We start from the raw sequence: 18,833 nt of genomic DNA on the forward strand, positions 1-18,833 counted from the left end.
TATAATATAATATACAATACTGTACTATGTTTGCAACGAATTATGAAATATTACATTAAAATATAACGTAATTTATACGGAAGAAAATTAAAACACAATCCGTCACGGTCAACTTGGCATTTTCTATTATTATATCAAAATGTTATGCAGAATTAACGCGCGATTTATGTAACCTTTTCGCAACTAAAAATAACTCGTATGTTTCCAATCGATTTCAATTTTCACGCATCTAATTATGCGTACGTGTTCATATTTTGCATTCATCATTACGCTCCATTTCGCTAATTGAATCGCGCAGACGCACATTATTTTCATCGATTCGCAAAATGGATAACTGCATGGATAATCGCAGCCGCAACAATTCCAATTAAATAACGTTACGAATCTAATTAAACATTGCACCGCGAAGAAAGCATTTTCGGCACCGGCGTTTGTCTTACTTTGCGGTCAACGCGTCTAACTGTTTATACTTAGAGAGTCGACCGTGAAATTCGACTCTGATAATTCAACAATAGGCTTGGAAAAAACGCAAATTGTCCATCCGCGGAAAAAATATGTTATGACAGACGTTGTGTCATATGTGTAATGAACGATCGAGTAAAGGTCGAAAAACAACCGAAGAGTAAAGTTTCTTACCTAAATTTGCTGCCAAAACTATGGCGAAGAGCGCTCCGAAAGTAATTAATCTGTACGGCTCCATGGCGAAGCTCGAACACAATTTCACACTATTGAAAACTAGAATACACGAAATCAATCACAAAACACTGTTTCTAATTCATGCATTGTTCTCGGCGAAACGACACAGGAAGATCTTCTCTTCGGCTGTGCTCTTTCTTTTCCGGTGCGTCAAACCTGAAATTAAAAAAATAAACTCGTTAATTAACAGTATGTGTAGTGTAATTACCTCACACGCCCGCGAGAAACTGAGGAAATCGTTAAATATGTGTTTTTAATTTTAAATAATAAGACATCGTTTCGATGATTTACATATTTTACAAATAAACCTTAATATAAACAATATAACCCAGGATATATTCAAGTACATTATTTGTTCATTATAATTAATTTTATTTATCCTGTTATTACAATACTTTGCTATTTACAATTAGTTTAGTATCTTGTCTTCAGGTATTGCAGTAGCACGTAATTGGTCGGCAGCGCGTCGCTGCTTAGCTCAATTTTTTAATTACAGAGGAGTTCTTTTGACGGTCAGACACATTTATTTTCCGTTTTATAGTTTTGATTCTATTGATTAAATTTATAAGAGAAAAACCTCTAAGAACCCTGAAAAATATAATTTAAAAATTGCGCACTATATAAAGCAATTCTCCTTTCTTGTCAAAAAAATACTATAAGCATACAAAATAAATTCTTTAATACACAAATTAAATCTAAATTTATTATAAAATAAAAGAGTTTTAACTTTTTTTAAATTCTTAATAAAATATTTAACTGCCCTGAATTGATCAGTACGATTTATGTAGATGTACTCGCTATTATTTATTTTATTAATTTATTTAGAGCTAATTATTTTAATCAAAACATAATATAAATATAATAGAATTTTATTATATAATTTATTTCTTATGTACAAAAGTGTTTCTCTATTTTATTGCGAAAGCCCGCTATATTATTATTTTTGTGGAGTGTCATACAATAATACCGGTATTAAAGGGAGTGAAAACAGTCAATACCGTTATTACCGGTATTGACTGTATAATTTTAATTAAAAATTAATAATAATGTATAAAGGAGAACATTTCTTCTTCTGTTGTAGAAAAGTTGTCTTTAAATTATTTGCACATTAGACATCCATTCGTTATTTAGAGTAATTGAAACGTATGTTATAAAAAAATGGATTAATAGTTAAAAAAGTTTATTTATATTTTTGTTCATACATAACAAATATATCAAATAAAGTTTTTAATGATTAATTAGCCTTACATTTCTTGAATTAAATGTAATAAATTAAATATATGGCATTATGAAAATCAAGCGTGTCACTACTTCCACAAAATATTCGTATTATAAAAATTGCAAACATACGGCCAAAGGATAAACTGTAAATTTTAACTAGAAAAATACAGAGAGGTCTCAGTTGCAATGTAAATGTTGCGTAGAATGAATTGTGACAAAGAATTTAAGTACATATGTGGTCTGTTATGAGAACTCTATTAGAGAATGCGTAAATTTACGAGTAAGTTTTTTTTCGTTTGAAGCAAACTTAAAAGCAAAATACTCTAAAATCTGCTTGGGAAGCTCCCACCTGATTTTATATTGTTGGCTTATGATATGTGCGAAGGTAGGATGAGCCTATATATTATTAAGTAAAGTGTTTTCACTGGTCCTTCGATGCACAAAAAGACGGCCTTCCCGCAACGGTCAATGTCACACGCGAAAGAAGAATAACTAGCGATTTATCCCCGAGGAGATTAGTCAAACATACCCTATGCATCGCTACTTGGTACTAATATGACGAAAAGTCCTTAAATTAATATATAAAAAATATAAATAAATATTTAGCTAAAAACAATTTTTTGTAGGGCAATGTGTACCAGGTGATCTAAAAGATTGAAACCTTTGTTATATATCTTTTATGCTATAATATGTATATCAATACATATTTATGCATTTTTTAGGAATAAAAATATTTATTTAGTAGCAATCTTTACACCTTAATATTAACTTATCCAATAATCAATTTAAAAACTATGCATGATCATCTTCGTTCACATTCGCTCACGCACAATGGATGTTTTGATTTGACGTTCGAATAAAATGGCGGAAATGACATTTTTTACATAAGAGAACAATAAACCTAACGGAAAATGTTAATCTATTATATATGTACATGTTATTACATACGTTATTTAACGCAATACATGTTTGCATCGGTAAATTGTTATTATGAAAATGTCATGAATAAATCTCGCGCATGCTCGAAAGTAATAAAAACGAACATTTCGCATAAGATGGCTACAAAATAGTTTTCTGTGAGGAAGGAAATGTTTATGAGATAAATCTGCGACGGTGCTATAGCAAATTTAATGCTAGATAACAAATATAAATAAGGCTTACGAATTCTTATTACTTAATCTTTACGTTCGAGTGTATGCAGTTACGCCTCATAAATCGCGTTTAGAGATGGACAGATAAACGAAACGATGCTTCAGATATTACAATAGGTGCAGTTAATCAGTATTTGAAAACGGTTGTCAAATAGCTTTTGTGAAAGGGTTATGAATTATTAGTAAAACTTAGAAAGCTAACATCATGTTCAAAATTTATGTAAAAAGAAATCTGCTGATTTATAAGACACAGCTGTTAAATAAATGCTTTATTTAGTCTAATTTCAAAAATACTAAGAAAACCCTGTTTAGTTATTGCAATTATCTTAGAATATTTTTTTTTAATTATTATGGAATATTATTATCTTTATCTATAACCTTGTACACATTTATTTATCATTATAAATATAATTTAATTAATATTGATATTTTTATATTAAAAATATGTTTTTGGCACAAATACTATTATTTTTTTTTAATTTAATTTAGATTTTTTTATATAAGAACATAAAAAATACATATATCAGAATTAAGTAGGAGTTATAATTATTTTCCCATAAGAAATGAACTCGTTTAGTTTATATTTTGGACTTGACCTAATGAAAGTTCTAAAATTATAATTAGTTTTAGACTTAATGAAAGTTCTAAAACTATAATTAGTTGAATTTGGTTAATTCGTGTAAGTTGGGTTTGGGTTTGAACAGCAAATGGACGTTTCGCAACCGTTAAATTGAGTTTCATAGACATTTTAGAGTTGAATTATATTTTTGCTAGTAGAAATATATATTTACTAGTAAAAATGTATTTGGACTTCACTAATGAAATATATAACTTTAATGAAAAATACACATTCACTGTAACATTTATACATCGCATGTAAATAAATAATGACAAGTATGTAAATATATATTACTATTTACTAGCACCTGCCAGATATTATATTTTCACTGTCAAAAATATATATCTACCGGTGAAAAAGTATTCCGATATGATTTCACTTAAATGACATATTTAAAAAAAAAATTTGGGATAGATTTTCTTCGAGCTTTTTCTAACCTTTTTTAATATTTCAATTTCATTGAGATTCATAGTATTTAAATAAATGACAAGCATTTTTCTAGCCAAATTGGGGGGGGGGGCAAATGGCCCTACAAAACCCCCAAACCCTAAAATGACGTCCCTGTGAAATTACCTACATTAAGCTATGCACGTGTGTACAATAAAATTAATTTATAAAAAAATATCCAATTATATCCAATATATATTAAAAATAAAGATGTGTATATATAATATTTTAATGGCCTTATTTTGAATAACTTAGAGTTAAGAATTAACTTTGGACATTGATTTGAGCTGTATCATGTTTAGAACTTCAATGGCGTAGCTATGGTGGGGCGGAGGGGGCGAGCCGCCCCGGTCGGCACTTGCTTGGGGGCGGCATATTCGCGATGGGATCGTCTAGTGTGGTTCTTAACCCTGAATACACTAAAACATATATAAATCCACGAATAACAACAGCTTAATAATAACCAATTTATTATTTTAAAAAATGCTGATTTTATGACCCTGCAAAAAATGTATGGTCAATTTTAAGGATCGCCACTGATTGTAGTTTTAATTAATGCTCTAAATTATAATAATGTATTTACTAATTTTATTTAGAAATAGTGAAATGTTGGTAACAAAAATCATTACAGAAAATGCTGTTTGTTATTATAAAATTAACGCAGCGATGTATAAAATATATGCATCAATTAAACGGACAGGTTTTTAACGATAAATGGCCACTATCTCTACAATAAAACGGTCAGTAGCTTTTGACTTATGGTCAGTGAAGAGATTAATAAAGTTTTTTAGCAAATAAAATATTATAAAAATTAAAAAAATATTATTAGTTTTAGATTTTAAAATCATTGCCGATTATTATTATTTTATTTATTTCGCCCTAAGTATTTTTTATATCATCGAATGAATGCATCTGATAGTATACAGGTACAATAGTTTTATTAAACCAACTGTTAAAATTTCCCCGACCGTCCTATTATAAGTACTGAGCGTTTAATATAATTACTGACCATTTAATCTACTTCCAGACTATTTATTTTTTATTTAAATTAAATTCAAACTGTCGTGACTTAACAGGTTACCCCAATAGGTCACGATGGACAAAAAACATTATTACAAAACACAAAAAAATAATACATAGTAAGAAAGGGAAAAAAACCTAAAATATTAAAATAAAATATTACAGACTGAACCAGCTCCTCGTAGCTGACATTAAATAGAGCAATGTTCAATGCCAGCGTATTAAGGAGCTGGATGGCGATAGCCATCAGTTGGCTAGTTCGGCCTTACTGCCTCTAACGCGCATTAGAAAAGGACGCGATCGTGATTCTCAAAGATGTTTCAAAACTTGGTACTTTGAAGAAATGCTTAGCGACGTACAACTTTATCAAATGTATTCATACATAAATACTTTCACATTCTAATTTAAAAGTTAATAATAATATCGTTGAGGTCAATTTTAATAGTATTTTGGCTAAGATGAAAAAAGTGATCCAGTTTAAATCAAATAAATTCAAGTATCTTATATTTGTATTTAAAATATCGATGTAATGAACTATGTATGTATAAGGCATAATAGAATAATTAAAGATTGGATATAAAAAAATATTACGTATCACTAGCACGAACCTAACTTCACAAGCTCTCGAATACAACTAACAATAGAGAATAATATAATAACGTTCACCGAACAATACCAATACAGACTGGCTTTGTCGATCGGATCGAATCGGTTATGTTCGTCGGAAAGTCCTGAGGTCGCAGATTTTGCAACACACGCGTAAGCATAGGTATCCAAATCCGCGTGCGCCTCGTGAATGTCAATAGTGGTTGTAATGAAATACCTCCACTAGTGTTCTCGGCGATTTGACCCACAAATCTGTTCGATTTTGAAGCTGGCGGGCAAAACTCGAAGGTCTCTCTTCTGCCGATCTGACTCACTTCAAAGTGTGCCAGCGACTCTCGTGTGGGCAAAATTTCGTCTACTCAGTGACGTAGAAAACTTTCTCGATGACCGGCTATTGCGAGACAGTACACGGAAAATATATTACCAGTGTGTTTATTCAAATTAGGGTTCGAGTAATGAATCACCGTTCAAAAGCGACAGTTGCGAAAACTTTGTAATATCACGAAAAAGGATATTGTTATGGTCCGTCTCCAGAATAAAACACCCGATAGTTTATTTGCAGAATTTGTCACAAAGTCATCATCTAGGTCTATACTCTCCGACAGAGGTACGACCCTGAGCTACCCCACAGTTAAGATATTTATGCAAAATTAGACTGACTTTACTTTTAAATATTAACTAATGGAAAGTTATCACAATTGATACGGATGTTTACAAGTTGCTATCCTAATTATTCTATTATTAGGATATAAATAATACTAACATTGTCAGCACTATGGATATTTCAACATACATGGTAGAGATTAGAGCTAAGGTTGCGATACGTAACAATATCGCTAATGTGTTTGAACAACAAAATTGGGGTAAAATCAGAATTTTCGTACCATCTGTTGACATTCTTGACGGCCGATATTATCATCAGTATTTCCATTGATGAGCAATTTAATGCTGTATAGTCACATAATCCGGTTCGAATGTGGAAAGTAAATATGTATGCAAGATATTTTCCTGTTAATAAGAATTATAAAAGATTTACATTACGAGGACATTCAAAACAAATACATATGTAGTTGTATTCTACGACATATTCAGTAATGTGTCACAAACTTATGAGATATTTTTAGTAGCAAACAAAAATATGTCTATTTATCAACTTTCACTTAAGAGTTTATCGATAAATATGTTTTTAAGTTTTGAAGCTATTAATATTGCAGAGCTTAAAAATATATCTGAGAGTTGAATGAAAGAATTTTACGTTGCTAATTCGCCTATTATAGATAAATTCCGATTGTAATCAGTGGCGTAGCTATGGTGGGGCGGAGGGAGCGGGCGGCACTTGCTTGGGGGCGGCATATTCGCGATGGGATCGTCCAGTGTGCTTCTTAACCCTGAATGCACTTAAACATATGTAAATACACGAATAACAAGAGCTTAATAATAACCAATTTAATATTTTAGGAAATGCTGATTTTATGACCATGCAAAAAATATATGGGGGGGGGGCAATTTTAAGGATCGCCCTGAGCGGCACATACCCTAGCTACGCCACTGATTGTGATGTATTATTTATTTATTCATTTAATCATTAAGATGAGTTGCATAGTCAAAGACTAATACCCAAAAGACATGCGTTCGAACAGGGGCGTCAGTTCAGTCAGTGGGCGTTTTTTTAAATCAAGTCAAATTCAAACGGAAAGCCCCCTCCCTCCATAATTGACGTCCCTGTTTAGAATCCACGTCAAAAGCAATAAAATCGTGCCGACTCCGTCACAGTGGAAACGCTCGGTTATCTAGCGTTCATATTACGACTCCTATAATAATATTATAAATTAAATAAAGAATATATAAACCAAATTTTGCTTAAGAGGAAAGCGCAAAAAACAATTATCCCTTCTCAGATATCAAAAATCCACGTCACGGTGAAAACGCTCGGTTATTTAGTGTTCATATTACGACTCTTACAATAATATTACAAAATAAATGAAGAACATATAAACCGAATTTTGCCAAATAGGAGAGCGCAAAAAATAATTATCACTTCTCAGAAGTCAAAAATTCTCGTCAAAAGCAATAAAATCGTGCCGGCGCCGTCGAAGGGGAAAAGCTCGTTACCGAGCGTTGCCAATTATTTTTAAAAATTTTCGCTTAGGGCGAAAATATTTCATTCTGCGCATGACGGCATTGTCGTAAATTGACCACTCACGAGTCACGAGTCAATATGGTGAATGAATGAGAGAAGTTACTTGCACGACTAGCACTACATTCTTATAAAAAATGGTAAGAGAGCGATGAAATCCCATATTATTAATAATAATATAATATTATATATGTATATGAAAGATATTAAGTCACGAGTATAAATATAACTTTACGTTCAATAAAAAGTGATACTCATTAGTCAAATACTATTACATACTATTGTTAAAGTATAACTCAACTTTGAATGACTTGAAATAGATTCGTACAAATATACAAGACAAGCAATGGTGAAAATTTTGAAATGTTCAATATCTACAGCTAAATGAATGGAGATGAAACGATGCACTAAATAGCGAGTGATCATATACTGAAATAGCTATCATTAACAGGAACAATACTAAGATAAATCTGATTTTCTTGAATGATAAATCTCTCGTAGAATGCTTATTTTTCTTATCCTTGGGTTGAATTGCTATAGAATGCCTAAGATGTTCAAAAACGATAGAAAGAGAGAGAAAACGGATTCGTGGCGTATCCTCGCATTCCTTAGCTGATTCTAAGCGCGAAGACGCTCCAAGGATAGATGACATAAGACCGTTCAATGCCGTGAACCGATTCTTCTCGACGAGCAGATCTCGATACTTTCACCGTGCAGCAGATGAGAAAAGAGAACGAGCAACCGGACGCAGACCCGAAGAGAACGGGCGCGGAAAATAAAATGCACACTAACCCACAAAAACGATAACCTCTGGGTACATGGGAACGGTCGATTCTCGCGGCACTGGAGACGAAATTGGGTGATTGGGTCAGCGGATTTTCAAGTGCAACGAAACTTTCTCGAACGGAACGATGCACTTTCTACGGCACCTGTTTCTCGAGGTCGACAGGGTCGCATTTTTGAGAACGTCTTGAGGTGTCCGCGGTACTTTCTAAGCATACGACTTGAGAGCAAAAAAATGTGGAAACACCTCAGTAAAGCACGACACGGATTGAGAACTATTCCTCTCGGACGGAAAGATTCCGGGTACCTTTAAGAATTAATCTTGAATTACCTTTGGCGTAGGAAACGAAGCACCGGTGCCTACTTCGTTTGCGGTATCTCTTCCGCAAAAACAAACACAGAACTGACCGAAAGAATCGCGAGACGACGACGCGGCGAAACCAGTTTCAAAAGTATACTAAGCTCGGGTCTCCGTTGCGAGTCTACGGACCCCAACACCTTTTCGCTCAGGGCAGCTCAACTTACGCCCGACTATTAATTTACATAAAAGCACTCTTGGCGAATCGAGTTCTTGTATGGGTACATATTTTCTCTTTTCTATACATTCGCACAATATTTACGATCTGTATATTATAAATCTCTGTCTTCGCATCATTCGTCTTCCGTTTTGACAAAAACATTTACCCCCCCCCCCCTCTAATTTGGTCAGAAAAATGCATGTCATTTAATGAAATACTATGAATTTTATTGAAATCGAAATACTCACTGACTGACCAACTTTTGCCTCCCCCTCTACCTGTAAAATGCTAAATTGACGTCCCTGATTTTAAGCTACAAATTCTTAAAAAAAAAACAGTCTCGAATCTTTAAGGTTTGGTAACCTTTTTTTAATATTTCATTAAGATTCACAGTATTACATTTAATAACATGCATTTTTCTGGCCTAATTCAAGTGCAAATGCCCCCACCTGCCCCTCCCAAATAACGTCCCTGTCAACCGGACATTGATCGTACAATTTTAATATGAGTATGTATGTTATTGTTAATGATCTTATTGAGGCTCGATTTCGAAAATGAATTTATATGGTGTCAGTTTTAACTTTTCAACTTCAATAAATTTCTCCTCCCGGTCCTTAACAATATCGATTGTGTACATGTGTCTTGACTTGCAAGGTAAATTATATCTTTCTTATTTCTGAATATTACCAAAATAATATTTTGACTGATTTCTGAATCGATTCTAGTTTTTTAAAAAATGTGTAAAAATGTGACCGCGGCTCTCACTATCGTAGTACCTGTCAGGTGTATCGTGCGAGCGAGACGCGCGATAGTTCCGTTACGAGAAATTAGAGGGACAGAGAGCCAGTCGCTTTTATTCCCTCCAATAGATCCTCCAATCTGGCGGGAGGAGGCTTCAAGGTCACAAACCTCTAACGACGTGAGCCTCCAAAAAAAATTCAACCGACCGAATTTCGATTTTGTTCAAAAGTGATTCATCGCCCTCCTCGACTTATTTCATTACTATTTTTAACACTGCGCCGCATTGTTTCCCATAACAATCGGCCGTTTTTCTATTATATTTTATTTAATTAAAATTTATGTTCTTGTGCACAATTGTTCCGGTTATTTATTTAATAACATTGCCTTTAATTAATTGTTATCTTATTTTACCATTGCGAAAAAATATTCTAGGCATAGTTATTATAATCATACGACTCAAGAACAAAAGTAAAACGCCAAAGTATCAATATGTCAGTCCCAATCGAGAGCAAAAACATACATTATATACATGATTATACTGTCCAATGTTCTGTACCTGAATTCTGGATAAGAATCAACAACCAACAAACTTCGATATTAGCGATCATTCAACAGAAGGAATAACGTTCACTCGGAACGTTCCTCGTCATTCCATTTTAAATTTGCCACCATTTGCAAAAGAATTACATCATTTTTTAGCGAATATTATACGGTTTATTAAAAGTTCTATTTGATAACAAAAATTCAAGTCTTAGTCGATAAAACAAAGGAATGAACAGTTTGTATGAAGGTCCGATCGACTTAATATAAAACTTGCTTTAAATCAAAAAACTGTTTTATGACATATTTTCTTTTTTTTTAGTGAATATTATAAGGGTTATTAAAAGTTATATTTCATAACAAAAATTCAAGTCTTAATATTTAAAACAAAGAAATTAACATCCGTAAGAAGATTGCAAGTCTCATAGAAGTTTGTATAGAACTTATTTTAAAGCAAAAAACTATTTTTTTTTATATTTTATTTCGACGCAGGTTTTGCTTCTAAACGATTTTTTTAAGCAAACTCTTTTATAGGATTTTATCCAATGGAGTAATGAATTTTTAAGTTTTTAAATTTGCCACTATTTTGCCAAAAAGTGACATATATTTTTTTAGCGTATACATATAAGGGTTATTAAGAGTTCTATTTTATAACAAAAATTCAAGTATTTTACATATGTATTGTACCTACTAATGATATTTACTTATTATTTTTCAGAAATTAATATATAAACAAAAAGTGAATCATCTCAAGTTAAAGTCACTATCAGCAAATATTATGTTATTATAAAGAACATATTACATAAGTTTGATGTAACTGAATATCCTGAATTTGGCTGTTCCAAAAGAGAAATGATTGCACAGAACAAAAATTGATAAAAAAACATAATGTAGGTATATTCCGTCCAAGATATGAACGCTTATCGTCACAGTATTGGTGAGAAAATATAATAGGGTGACCATGTGATACAAGTGCAATTAATTTTTAATTTTTTAATTAAATTTGTTGAGGAAAGTGTAAAATATGACTTTCTTACTTATTTTCTTTATTTATATACATATTTAACTCAAAAACATGAGAGCAGTTTTGGTATCACTCTCCACGTTAAATATCTATTCAATATAATATTTTTTTAAAAACCAATATAATATTACAGGAATTGTTTTATTGATTACAAAATACCACAACATGACAATAATTTATAATAAAAATATAACACATTATTATTTTTAATTCAATTTCCAACGTATGGTCACCCTACCCTTAAAACAGCCCTGATTTAGTATTGGTAAGGTTCTCCTATCGGTGTAAGCAAATTCCCGGAAAACTGTGTATATATGCATGCATGCGTACACGCACCCTTATTTCCAACACAACGATGATGAGCGCTAACATCTTGGATGGACTATACATATTTTGCCACATCGGAATTAAAAATAATCCACTCTTAAATATTTTAGCTATCGATTATTCAAAGTATGCAATCACATATTTATCATCATTGTAAAATGTCGTCTATTAGATATCATCCAAGAAACTATACATATGTATATTGCGAGTCGTCGCTCGGAACGAAACAATCTAGGTGATTATTTTTAATGCAATAGTAACCAAACTTCTTCATCTAAATAACCGACTGCATCACAATTATTGTCACGCGTATTCCCAAATATCAATAGCTAAAAAACACGTTTTATTAGCATTTATATGGTTTGATCGACATTAACTTCAATCTTCATACGTACTAAGTATATATTACATGTTCACGTTTAAAACAAACCCGATTCAATCAAATCTAACGTATATGTGCATTAAATCGGAAGCAACGATAATGTTTATGTAATATAAAAATAAAAACTCACTTTTCGATCTCGGAATCCCGTCAACGCAACTCAAAATTTGAAGATTGCAACACAAATATTGTTTTATGATTGTTTATATAGTTTAACCAATGTATTCTTCTTATCCTCAACTCACTATGTATATATTTAACTTTCATAGTTATAACACACCTAGTTAATTTGTAATCAGATTATTTATATTCAGTCAAATCGAACAACGCGCATGACAAATTAATGAAAATTATTATCACGTAACAAAATTTTACTAATAAATAATAATTATTTAAAACTGTTGCCACGTTACTGTCGGCCATTTTGTTTTATATTTGAATGCTTATTTTTCATTGGTCGACAACAACAGAATACATTACCGGTGGCTCAGAAATCAACGTAGCAAATTAAATTTTTATTTTTATTATTATAATTACATATATTTCCTTTGTTTACCTGTATTATTATATACACCTTTCATACACAGCGATACGATTTACAGAGTAGAGAAAGAAACGGAGAATGTTTCATTTTAAAGAGTGCGTGTACGGAAGCGGCTTAGAACAATTATATTATAGAGAAGAGATAGATTATATTTTTATATGGTGTCTTCACGCTAGTTAAATGTAATTGTATTGGCGAATTATCTACTACCTATGTATGCGTGCCAAGAAATCATATAAAATACAGTTGTAATGAAGGCTAAAATTTAGTATAGTTTTGCTTCTCGAAGACACAGATTTAACATAAGGTTATTAGGGAAAGGAGCAGATGTAGATTTAGTCAAGAAAATTTGCAGTCAGTTAATTCTGCTAAGCTGTCGAGCTCATTTACCTACGATCTTTCTCAAACGGTATTATCATATTTATTAATTATGTTTAGCTTTACGTAATATAATCAATCTCTGTTTTTTATTATATAATATACTCTTTACTTTGAAATGTGTTTTCTTAGTTTTAATCTAAATTTGTGACAAAGAGATGTTAACAAATGTAGTCTGTATACACACTGTAGGTGGACGAAGGGACTGGAGACACTGAGATGGAAGGGAAAATGTGTTTATACTGGTTTCAATTAGTTTTATTGTTATAATTATGCTAGTTTCAAATAGTTTAGAGGCAAATGCTCTTGATTCTGATTTTAACTATCTTTTAAGTGTTAACTCACCTAAAATAACTAATTAATATACCATAAATATGTATGTATTGTACATGAAAAACATTTCACTGTACTTTTCATTCTATTAAATGTCAAAATTAGAAGTATTTTTCCAGTAAGCAGAACCTGAAAAACAATATTATCTTGAATGTAAATCACTATTTATATTCAAGACAACTTTTACATCGTAAGCATGTGTTATATATTTATCTTTCCAGGAACACTGAACTACTATATATAAAAAATAGATGTCATAATACTTTATTAAACATATTTTTTAATTTAATAAAAAATAAACTTTCATATTTGAAAAATACTTTTATTTTACTAAAATATTATTTCACTAGAAACACAACTAACATACTACATTCGTATATAAATATACATACAAGCATGTAAATTCACTCTAATTAAAAACAAATCAAATCCGATAATTATTGCTGAATTTACAATCAATACGTATTTAATTACAATATTTTTTCAGGAAGAGGCACAATGAAGTTTAGTCAGAAAAGTTAAGTTATACGTTATTATCATTAAATAACAATAAAATATATATTTTACATATGCATCTTTTTGTACTTAATATGAACACTAGATATATTAAGGAAGCGTTTATATTTTTGGTATTTCGTTACATTCAGGTCTCTTTAGACGTAAATCATGAATAAACATAATTATTTAGCTGCCGAGTCTCCTAAAATTTAAGCTTCTGTTACATACGGGATATTTAAACTTTCAGTTGCTATCGTTTAAAACTAGAGACTGGTACTTAACTCTTCAATTTGTTAGCTAAGCATAACATAAAAAAACTGGACAACATAAAAAGTCCAATCGGTATGGAGGAATAAATCTTATTCTTTATAATATCTGAAAAAATAAAAATTATTAATAAATAATCAGCATCAATCAATCAATCAATAGAAATATTCTACCACTTTCGTTTTTGACTGCATATAACGGTAACTCTTTCGGTACCCATCCGAAACTCTTCTCTACGGTAGCGTTCCATCTTCCGTACAACACGTCGCGTTCTGATTCATAAAAAAATATATAACCTTAATATTAAGCATTGAAATGTAATACTAAAGTTACTAAAGTATCACCGTCTTCGCTCATGGTAGGATAGAACATATCCGAAGGCGGCGGTAGCATAGTGCGAGGCCAGAGGTTTATTCCGAAAGCGCTTCCAGCGGCTATGGCCGCTCCCAGAGCCGAACTCTCGGGCATTATCGGACGCACTGTGAAAATCGTTAAATTCGTAAATCTGCAAGATTGTGGGGTCTGATTAGAATCATACCGATGGTGACGCCGCTGATATCGGCTTGTATTTGCATCAAAGACGTGTTAGTTGCCAACGTTCCGTCGACGAGCAGTCGTTTAATAGAGCAACGGCAATCGTCCTCCAGAGCTTCCAACACAGCTCTAGTTTGAAAGCCTAGAGCTCGCGAAGTCGCACGAACCAAATGATTGATATCGCTCTTCGGAGAGAGACCGCAGATGATTCTAAAATATATATATCGAATAGTACATAGTAAAAATCACAACAAACAATCAATATTCTCACCCTCTCGCATCTTTCCTCCAATAAGGCGCATATAAACCGCTAAATGCGGGCACAAAATAAAAAGACCCATCTTCGTCGGGATCTTCGTCGTCGAGTTGACTGCTCAACTTTTTCAGAAGCTCGGCGTTCCGTTTAGAATTCGATTCCAGCTTGAACTTCTTCTCTTTGTTCTCGTAATTGTTAATATTTCCATTATCTACATTAGCGATGTCATTTTTGAGCCAATCTAACGTTATTCCTTTAAAAATAAAAAGTTAAGGTAAACTTCGAGTCTCACGTCTATTACGAAATGAATAAAAATAATCACCGGCTATGATTCCCGATCCTTCCAATGCGTACGTTGTACGGTTTTTTGGACCAAATTTGTACGCTACAGTGGTCAGCAGTCCATTTCGCGATTTTATCACAGAAGTTCCTAAATTTAATATTTACTATAATACAGAAAAATAATATAATATTTCGATTAAATTGAAATTACCAGTATTGCATAATAAAAATGCTCCGGTTCCGAACGTACATTTCGTTTGACCGAATTCGATGCACATCTGACCTACCAGCGCTGCTTGTTGATCTCCCAAACACTGAAATGATATGAAACGTACAAAATTAAGCAATCGAGATGCTGAATAAATTCGATACAGGAAAAACGTACCCACCCCCGAGACGGGAATCCCCGTAAGAGATCCGGTGAATATGTAGCCGTAGATTTCGGAGCTGCTCCTTATAGTGGGCAATATGTCCTGGGGTACGCCGAACGTTTCGCAAAGGTACGGATCCCACGTGCAAGACTCGAGATCCATCAGCATGGTGCGCGAAGCGTTGGTGACGTCAGTCATGTGCACTCCGCCTTTATTTCCACCGGTGAGGTTCTGAAAAATATGGGATTAGATTTTGTCTAATTTTGTATTGTCTAGCGTGACAAAATAATTGGACCAAACGTTATTTTTCATATTTTTGTAGTTTCTACATACTTTTACGTAATTTAAAAACTTATTTTTGCACATTTTTAATTTAAAAAAATAATATATAATATTTCTCTTTTTTTACTTCCGAGTACTTTTCTATACTCACTATTATAGTTTTTTTTATATTTTTGGGTAGTTTAGCAACACACGTTTTCAGTAGCTTGTTTTTTTAAAATATTTAAATTAGTATTTGAGCAATTGTATATGATGGATTTGAGAACTGCTCAATAATTTTCTATTGAATTTAAATCAGGTATATTACCTGGAAAAGGTTTAATTGTATATTTTTGTTTTTCAATCATTTTTTATTGATTTTGCAGTCCATCTTGCATAAATATAAAGTTATTGTTTTTTGTCAATAAAATATGGGTAAAAATATCTAACTAAAACGTTTTTATAAAAATTTTGATTCATCGTTTTTCGAGCAAAATAAAGGGGACCGTAACATCCCATCGTTTTTATACATTCTTCCTTGCACTTCTCCGAAAGTCGCCTATGTCCATAATTACATTAATAATTTTTAATTTTTTGGTGTAAATTATTAAATACTATCGAATTGATTTAACAAATTACAATATGATATGGATAATAGTTCAGAAAGAGAATATAAAATAAAACTGACAGAACCACAAATTTCTACACATTGAATACAGTCATAAAATATTTGATAGTCCCTCACATGAAAGTCAGCAGCGACAATAAAAATAATTATGCATTGAAATATTTTTTTCTTAAAGTATAAACTATAAAGATACTACTGAACCAGTCGTTATATATCAGAAGTCGTAAAAGATAGTCACTACAAAGATAGACAAAGCACGTAGATGTTACTCAACATGTTGGTAGAGTGTTAAAAAGTGAGACTATTCCGTTCACTGTTACTTTGCGATTTTCCATCATTTGCATTTTCTAGTCCACTCGTATGTTTACCAAGATGACAAACGTACATCCAAGAACGGCATTATATACTTATTTTTAACAAGCTGTAAATCTAGTGTCAAAAATCATCCCCTACTAACGAGCACAACATTTATTTCGTACATAAGTTGCTTGCAAAATATCAAAATATATGAAATGTTGAAGTGGTCCAATTATTTTGCACACTGAATATTACCCAAATGAGCCAAGAGTCGATGGTGCCCGCGCGACAAGTGCCATTTTTGATAGCAGACTTTATTTCCGGCACGTTATCCAACATCCAACGCAATTTAGGCGCACTGAAGTACGTGCTGAGCGGTAGCCCGCATTTGGAGCGGATCTCTTCTATCGTCCTCTGGCCGGATTTCAACAGATCTTCGACTATATCGCTGGACCGCATATCCATCCAAACTGTAAGTATAAATTTCAATGAAAATATTCGATTTATATAATAAAATGGCAAATTACCGATGGCATTGTGTAACGGTCGACCGGTTTTGACGTCCCAAACGACTACGGTCTCTCTCTGATTGGTAATGCCGACGGTGACGATGTCTTCGACGTCGATGTCCAGCTTTCTCAGATTGTCTAAAGCTACCTGCGTGCGATATGGACAATGATAAAGAGTCGTTTGTATAAAGATAAAAGAACACTTCTTACTTCGATGCACTCGAGTATGGCGTGTAAGATTTGCAGAGGATCTTGCTCGACCCATCCTTCGTCGGGATGATAAGATTCCACTGGAATCTGGTGATATGTTAACATTTCCGAAGTGTCGGCGGCGAACACCTGAAAAGACAGATCGTTGCACAACAACTAGTAACAATAATCGGGTAGTATGCGGATTGGTACCGTGGCCCTCGCGGCGTTCGTCGGCTGCTCGAGCGCGACGACGAGGGGCCCCCAGCGGGCCATCCCCGCGGGGTTTGACACTTCGCCGGCCGCGAGCTACGTCCGGCCATGTACCGATCCGTCTTATGGCCAAAATCTATTCTAGTCTAATATCGAACGCCGTTTTACGATATACCAAACAAAAAAATATAATTCGTGCCCTTATTTTGACAAATTGCTATCGGCCAAAAAAATAAAACTATAACTGATCAAAATATTATATCAAGGTAACGATCAAATAGCTGCTGTAATATTTGGTTTGCTCTTTTTTTATATCATTTTATAAACTGAAGCACTTCCATCAAATAAAATTTTCGTTCCAAGATCTGAAACAAAAAAAAAACAAAAAACAAATAAAGAAACGTAAAATTGACAAAGTTCGCGGTATTAAATCCAAGTACTCAATAGCTCATTTTCGTATAATACTAATCACACAAATTAGTCAAACAAATAGTTATTCTGACCTTCGTGCTAAGGATGCTTATTTTTATTTTAAGAAAAGTGGTTTGGTAATATTTGCTTTTTGTGCAACAACTGAAATCCTTCACGTACAGTTTGTTTATTGTGTCTGGGTCAAAAATATCCAGCGGTCTTCGGAGTGCGTTCACTTTGGTTTGAATGCGAAGAAAGAAGCGACTGCTTCATGCTCTTCTCTGTATCAGTTGTAGGCCTCTCTTGAATTTGAGTTTGAACAAATTCAACAAGTCCAAGCTCAACATTCAGAGATTTAGACAATGGAAGTGATCTTTCGTTGCACGCGTACCTGTATTTATATCAATAGCTCTCCCAGAAAGAGATATCGTTTTCTCCCAATTTCGGTGCAACGACCAATTACAAAGGCTTAAGGGCGTACTCAGATTTGTTATCGTCCGTTTACTTTCTAATAAAGGTTTTGTGGCCGTTTAATATTTTGAACAAATGTATGCTCATTAAACATGGAACAAATAAAACGGTAATATCGCGCCATGTTAAAAAGATCCTAAGTTTTTCTTGTCCTTTGTTAATAACACTTGCATTTCTAA

General features: G+C 32.8%; 2 protein-coding genes across 6 annotated transcripts in view; both read right to left on the minus strand.

Annotated features, from left to right (window-relative positions):
- Positions 1–9,150, minus strand: part of sas (stranded at second transmembrane protein) — a 29,371-nt gene extending 20,221 nt beyond the window's left edge. For both annotated transcript variants that reach the window (XM_088200962.1, XM_088200961.1), the window contains exons 1-2: positions 9,012–9,150; positions 637–852 (exon numbers count right to left, since the gene is read on the minus strand). In XM_088200962.1, coding sequence (XP_088057088.1) covers positions 637–700 — 64 coding nt within the window. In that variant the 5' untranslated portion in view covers positions 701–852; positions 9,012–9,150. The remainder of the gene's footprint in view (positions 1–636; positions 853–9,011) is intronic.
- A 4,618-nt stretch (positions 9,151–13,768) lies between these two features.
- On the minus strand, positions 13,769–17,899 carry LOC148227873 (glycerol kinase 3-like). 4 transcript variants are annotated; one of them, XM_088200964.1, is made up of 13 exons: positions 17,773–17,899; positions 17,581–17,709; positions 17,389–17,518; positions 17,117–17,331; positions 15,694–15,906; positions 15,516–15,618; positions 15,345–15,452; positions 15,038–15,275; positions 14,771–14,976; positions 14,577–14,711; positions 14,409–14,504; positions 14,248–14,340; positions 13,769–14,167 (listed from the first exon to the last, which is right to left on the minus strand). In XM_088200964.1, exons 1-13 carry the CDS (start codon positions 17,833–17,835, stop codon positions 14,148–14,150), a joined length of 1,749 nt encoding a protein of 582 aa, XP_088057090.1. In that variant the 5' UTR covers positions 17,836–17,899; the 3' UTR covers positions 13,769–14,147. The 4 variants fall into 4 exon arrangements, with proteins under 4 accessions (XP_088057090.1, XP_088057089.1, XP_088057092.1 ...); XM_088200963.1 differs by having other exon boundaries at positions 14,406–14,504; XM_088200966.1 differs by having other exon boundaries at positions 15,690–15,906.
- Between the last annotated feature and the right edge of the window lie 934 nt (positions 17,900–18,833).

Source organism: Plectrocnemia conspersa, unplaced genomic scaffold, assembly GCF_051122295.1.
Source record: "Plectrocnemia conspersa isolate PC_06_02 unplaced genomic scaffold, ASM5112229v1 ptg000012l, whole genome shotgun sequence".
Lineage (NCBI taxonomy): Eukaryota > Metazoa > Arthropoda > Insecta > Trichoptera > Polycentropodidae > Plectrocnemia > Plectrocnemia conspersa.

Bases quoted from the DNA above. Each gene is read 5' to 3' on its own strand.
- LOC148227873 (XM_088200963.1), bottom strand. From the start codon at position 17,835: ATGGCCCGCTGGGGGCCCCTCGTCGTCGCGCTCGAGCAGCCGACGAAC. The intron at 17,519-17,580 runs GTAAGAAGTGTT...TATCGCACGCAG, and splicing joins CCATACTCGAGTGCATCGAA to GTAGCTTTAGACAATCTGAG. The intron at 15,619-15,693 runs GTGGGTACGTTT...ATATCATTTCAG, and splicing joins CGGGGATTCCCGTCTCGGGG to TGTTTGGGAGATCAACAAGC.